The 6,477-nt window shown below is 39.5% G+C and overlaps 1 protein-coding gene across 1 annotated transcript in view; it reads left to right on the plus strand.

Moving 5' to 3' along the window:
* Positions 1-276: 276 nt before the first annotated feature.
* Positions 277-6,477, plus strand: part of NSF (N-ethylmaleimide sensitive factor, vesicle fusing ATPase) — a gene marked incomplete in the record, with an annotated part of 153,800 nt that continues 147,599 nt past the window's right edge. The window contains 3 exon segments of the mRNA XM_014591835.2: positions 277-361; positions 1,580-1,679; positions 4,673-4,712. Of these exon segments, the coding sequence (XP_014447321.1) occupies positions 279-361; positions 1,580-1,679; positions 4,673-4,712 (223 nt within the window).

Below are 6,477 nucleotides of genomic sequence, written 5' to 3' on the forward strand. Positions count from 1 at the left end.
TTTTTGCCATAGAGTGTGTGTACTCATGGGAAACAGACTGTGTGGTTCCATGTGTGCTGTGGTTGACAGTCCCACAAAACCACATGGAATGAGGGAAGGAACAGTTTCGCAAAAGAAGGGTTTGCTGTTACCACAGAGGAAGGGATGCTGGGAGTCAAAAACAATAGATTTTTTACTACAGCATTTGTAGTAATGAAGAATAGAGGACAGGAAGATGAAATAGTCTATAAGGTAAGGGGACAGTATGTAATTTTTCTAATTATTGATTCTTCCAGAGTATGCAAGCTGCGAGATGTCCTACAGATGAATTATCTTTAACCAACTGTGCAGTCGTGAATGAAAAGGATTTCCAGTCTGGCCAGTGAGTATTGACTTTTGTTTTTTCTTAACCTGCTAAGTGGTATCTGAAACTTCCAGAGTCATGTTTTTTAGAGAACTTTTGAGAGTAATTTTTTAATATTCCTCTTACTGAATTAGAAAATGGAGGGGATAAGAAAGAGTTCTGTATTTCAAATATTACCACATCAGACTTTTTTTTTTTTTTTTTTTTGAGAGGTTTTTGTTACAGGGCGCATGTGCTCGCCAGAAATCACCCCCCCCATCCCCCCGGAAGGATGGCTACGCCACAGTCCCTTCTCCTCCATTCTCCTCTCGGGATCTTGGCACTCATGCACACGTGCCTGGCATGAGTTTAAGCCACCAGGTGCAGGACTCGAACTTGGTCGACTACATGGAAGTCCGTCATTATGCCAACTGCCAGTCCTTACCACATCAGACTTTTAAAAAATTTTGCTGGAAGGTGTATGTGCTGACCAGAGAGAGGCTGAGAGACAGAGACACAGAAAGAGAGAAAAAACACTACTCCCATGGGAAATGATCATGCTGCAATCCGCTCGCCTCCATTTTGGGCACGCACACACAAACCTCCAGTGTGTTTTTCAAGCTGCAGGGTCCGTGATGGTTATATTTAATTTCTGGGTAACGTCTGAGCAGGGAATTAGCAGAACTAGCCCAAAATTCTTCAAAATAGTAAATGTTGATATCTACATGAAAACTAATCTATTTTGGGAAATTTTTAAGTTTTATCATCTTTTTTATTTTATAGGTTGTTATTGCTTGAAAAACATCTGCAGAGAGTTTTTAAGTTTTATTCACTAATAAAGCTTCAAAACTAAACTACTTTTTTAAAATACTATATCCTAGCTCCTCAGTCTTTGGTTGTGAACTAATTCTTAGGAGAAGGAATCCCTCTAGTTTTCACTGGGCACACAGTGAAAGGATTCCGAATCACTGGCTTTTTTGTTTTCTGTAAACTGGAAATGCAGCGAATTGATATTTTGGATGGCATTTATTCTATTGAGGTTGGCTGTAATATGCTTTATGATGCTTTTTATGTGTGGAAAACATCCCAAGTTGTTGACAGTCTTTGGAACTAAATTTATAGATTTTTTTTCATATAAGGTCTCATGATGTCATTTCCACCTGGTGCTTGTCAAACACCAGTTTGGAAGGAAACACCTTTGAAGATGATGGGCTCTATTTCCTTTAACGGAGTACGGACTGTGTTTCTGTCTTTCAGGCATGTCATCGTGAGGACCTCACCCAATCACAGGTACACGTTTACACTGAGGACCCATCCATCAGTGGTTCCAGGGAGCATTGCATTCAGCTTACCTCAGGTAACTCAGATCTTAACTCACTCTCTTCTGTTCTTGAAAGTCGTAAAAGAATCAGTTCATTTTAAGCAAGCATGACTCTGTGACCGTATTAATTCACACTTAAGAAAAACAGATATTATATAAGGAATTTAAAGGTATGTTTATTTTTCTTTTTTCTTTCTGAGAGACAGAGAAAAGGAGACAGAGAGAGAGACAGAGAGAGATATTTTTAACAGGTTGTATTGTGATTCTTCTGCCCCATTCTCCCTATTCCCTGGGATTACAGACATGTGAAGCTGTGCCCAGCATGGCTGAGTGGCCCAGGAAGCCCTTCTAGTCCTCCCACACAGCTTCCAGCTTCCCTAGTGGTGGCGCTATCTCTCTGGGGCCTCCCATGCAGCCTCTAGCCTCCTTAGTGGGGTGTGCTCTGTGTGCCACTGCAGCTGGGCCAGATGATGCGTTCTCAACTGCCAGTTGTTACTGTGGCTGTCTTTTATTGCCTTGATGTTTTTTTCTGATTTTTAAAAATTCTGGAGTATTATCAGTCAACTACCTGATAAAGTGTCAAGCTATTGTAATGTTAATGTTTCTCCTAGGGTAGCAGAAAAGATATGAAAATAGTATTTTAGCAGTAAAATTAACATCTAATAATAGTAATTTTTATAAAGCAATGATGTTAGACTAAAGAGTACGGAAAGAATAGTTATCTCAAAGTACAACCTCACTTTCTGGGCTCCTATAAGAACTGAAAGAATTTTGAGTACAGCTGTAGCTATCTGTGGATGCTGTGGAATCCACAGACCTGCCTTGCCTAGCACTGTCCCAGGCACATTATTGATAATACAGGAGCACTACAAGTTCTAGTCTGCATTCTTTTCTCCTTTATCATTTCACTCAGGTGCTGACCCCATGGACTTAAGCAATGTAAATACAATCCCTGCCTCCTCCTGTTAGGTCATCAGGAAAGTCCTGACATTCTTTTCTATGCAAAAATGCTTCATGACTGTCCTGACTGTAAGCACTGATTTACTTCCTTGGAGGTTTAGGAAAAGAAAACACACATTTTAGAACTTTAAGATGTCTGGAAGCCCTCAGAAATTCTGGTAAATCTTCACTTACTATTCCCCTCTTCTCTGTTTGATTGCTTCTTCATTACTAGGGCTGCATTTCCTATTCTTTTCTATAGATTAAAAGTTTGGGATAGGAAATCCTTTGAGGCTGTCTTTGGGATTAATAAAACCTAAAAGTGGGGGGTTAAGCCATGCTGCTAAATTTTAGGTTGTCCAGATGTGAGGCTGGGTTTTATAGAAGAGATTTTGTAGGAGAGGTGAAGGGCAGAGGGGAGGGAATGTGACCTGTGGTAAGAAGGCTAGTGGAGCCAGCAGGTGGTGTGATGGTTAAGGTGCTGGACTCCAACATGGCCGACCATGGTTCAAGTCCCAGATCTGGCAGCTTGCTTTCTCACTTTTTCTCTCTCCTTTACTGTCTCTTTTGGGTGAGCATACATGCCTTGTAACCGATTAAACAATAATAATAATAATCATAATCATAATAAAATTAAGTAAATCTTTTTTTAAATGTAAAAAGAAGGCTGAAAGGCAGCCAGCACTTGCTGTTGCACATATGCCTGACACAGTGTCTTCTACACTATCCCACGCTATCCACAGTATTCAGATGAGTAGGCAAACTATTGATTTTCAGCCAAAAATTATTTTTCTCACTGTTCTTTGGAGTATTATCAGTAATTACTAATTTTGAATCTGTTCCAAGCCCGCTCCCAAATCCTGCCCAAACACAGTCTGGGCTACCTCTGTAGATTCTTGGTGCTGGACTCCAACATGGCCGACCATGGTTCAAGTCCCAGATCTGGCAGCTTGCTTTCTCACTTTTTCTCTCTCCTTTACTGTCTCTTTTGGGTGAGCATACATGCCTTGTAACCGATTAAACAATAATAATAATAATCATAATCATAATAAAATTAAGTAAATCTTTTTTTAAATGTAAAAAGAAGGCTGAAAGGCAGCCAGCACTTGCTGTTGCACATATGCCTGACACAGTGTCTTCTACACTATCCCACGCTATCCACAGTATTCAGATGAGTAGGCAAACTATTGATTTTCAGCCAAAAATTATTTTTCTCACTGTTCTTTGGAGTATTATCAGTAATTACTAATTTTGAATCTGTTCCAAGCCCGCTCCCAAATCCTGCCCAAACACAGTCTGGGCTACCTCTGTAGATTCTTGCCATTGTAACCAGTCAGGATTAGGGAGAGGCTAAAATCTGTCTATAATCGCCTGAAAATTCTTGGCTAGTGTGAAAAGAGTAGTCATGACCATCAAATGATTTATTTGAGTTCCTACTTAGATTTCGGTATACATTATTGACTAGTTGTAATTTAGCTTCATGAATTGAATGTCTTTTTGTGATACTGTAACAATTAGTCAAACTACCTACAGCAGTACCTAGGATGCCATACACCGAGGAAGACATACCATCACGTGTGTGATATTCCGGTGGGGAATAAATAACCTAGACATCAGGAAACAAGCTGAAATTGTAGAGTGTTCTATACAATGTATTTGTTCAAAATGTTACCATTATGAAAGAAAGAAAAAGCTGAAGAACTACTTTAAAATGGCATCTACATACAGTATATGATCCTGAACTAAATGCACGTAATTGAAAAATTCTGTAAGGGCAGTAACTGGAATAATGAACAGAAATGGAGTAGCAACAATAGATTGCTAGTTCAGCATGACCTCATCTGAACTTGGTTGTATCTGCAGAAACCTCGTTTTTAAACATAGTCACGTCTACAGGTACTGGGGGCTAAGACTTCAGTATATTTTGAGGGGGACGGACACAATTTAGTATGATAGCATACTGTTTTTCAGTCTTTGTGAATATGTTCCTGAGATTCATAGAATTACTCTTTTCCTCATTTCTCTAATTTTGATTGATTTGGTTTTAAGTGTCTTTTTTTTCTCTCTCTCTCTCTCTTTTTTTTTAATAGCGAAAATGGGCCGGACTTTCTATTGGGCAAGAAATAGAAGGTATGTATATTTTTTAGTCATCCGAGTTAGATTTTTTTTTTCATGAGTCTTGAGATCTGTTCTTTTCATGTTACTGGTTGTCAGGACCTAAATATTCATTTTATTCATAGTACTGGTTAGCTTTATGAGAACAGAAAGGAAATAGGTGTGATACCTGTGTTCCTACCTCTTTTATTATTGTAGTTCATTAGTGAAAGGCAAGGAAAACAAATTATGACTTCAAGGGAAAAAGAAATAAACTGCTTACAAATAATAAAGCAGGGGCTAATAAGCAAGAACTGGCTTTGTCTCTCGGTAAGTGTGGGAGGGTTGGGAAAATGGAGTATGACTCTTCTTTAGTCAGGTTGTGTTATGTCAGCTTTATGAGTACAGCAGGGAAGGAAAGGAAGTGCAAGTATAATGAAGCCAGCCGTTTTTCTGGTTGCTTTGAAAAAAATTTTAAATTTATATTTATAAGAAGGTTCCTGGGATCAGCAGTTGGCATAATGGCTGTGTCGCTGGACTCCCATGTAGTCGACCGCGGTTCTGGTATAAGCCACCCGGACCCTGTGGTTTAAACTCACGCCAGGCATGTGTGCGTGCGTGCCCAAGATCCCGAGAGAAGAATGGAGGAGAAGGGATTGCAGTGTGGCGTGGCCATCCCCCCTGGGGGGCGATTTCTCACTTTCTGTCTTTCTGTCGCTCTCTTTCTGTCAAGTGCATATGCCTTATAGCAAAAACCTCTTAAAAAAAAAAAAGGTTCCAAAAATAATACAGAGAATTCCCACATATTACCTTTACCCAGACTCACTAGTTGCCATATTTTCTTTATTATTTTCTTCCCTCTCTCCTCACATATGTCTTTTTCTGTACCATTTGAGATTAAGTTACAAAAATCATTCTTTTTTACCACCAATATTTCCCTGTATATTTCCTATAAAGATATGCTATCATAGCTATCAAATTCACTTAAACGTTGATGCCTTTATCATATGCATTCCACATATGTTTATTATCCCAGTTATCTCCCTTACAGCCTCGATCCCCTTCAGAGTAGATCTAGTTTGGGATCTAGTTGTTCTTTCTCTAATCTAAAATAGTTCTTCAACTTATCTTTTTTCTTTGATGATGGTGACACTTTGAATGAATACATTTTATAGTACGTTTTTCAATTTAGGTTTGTCTGTTTCCTCACAATTAGATTAGGTTATTTATCCCCCACCAGAATACCACACCAGGGATGTTACCTCCTCTCAATGTATCACATGCTGAGTACCAAGTTTGATTCAAGATGTTGCCTGGGTTCTCCACTGTAGAGTTACTTTTCTCCCTGGCTACTAATAAGCTTCTGTAGAAAGAATATAAGACCATGTGACTATCCTGTTCCAGATCAAACTTCCTGCCTTAGTTATCCACTGATGCATCTTCTCAGCATCAGCTTTATTTTGGGAGAGGTTTTGCTATAGGGCGCGTGCGCTCGCCAGAAAGCCAGAGAGAGACAGAAAGCAAGAAATCACCCCCCACACCACAGTCCTTTCTCCTCCATTCTCCTCTCGGGATCCTGGGCACGCATGCACACATGCCTGGTGTAGTTTAAGCCACCGGGTCCGGGACTCGAACCACAGTCAACTACATGGGAGTTCAGCAACATAGCCATTACACTAACTGCTGGTCCCTTCTCGACACCATCTTGAAGATGGCTACAAAATGATTTTCCAACTGGAGTGCATCTTACACATTTTTTAAAATTTAATTTTATTATGCATTCATTTATTTTAATATGACT

This window comes from Tupaia chinensis, unplaced genomic scaffold (genome assembly GCF_000334495.1).
Source record: "Tupaia chinensis unplaced genomic scaffold, TupChi_1.0 Scaffold000624_1, whole genome shotgun sequence".
Lineage (NCBI taxonomy): Eukaryota > Metazoa > Chordata > Mammalia > Scandentia > Tupaiidae > Tupaia > Tupaia belangeri.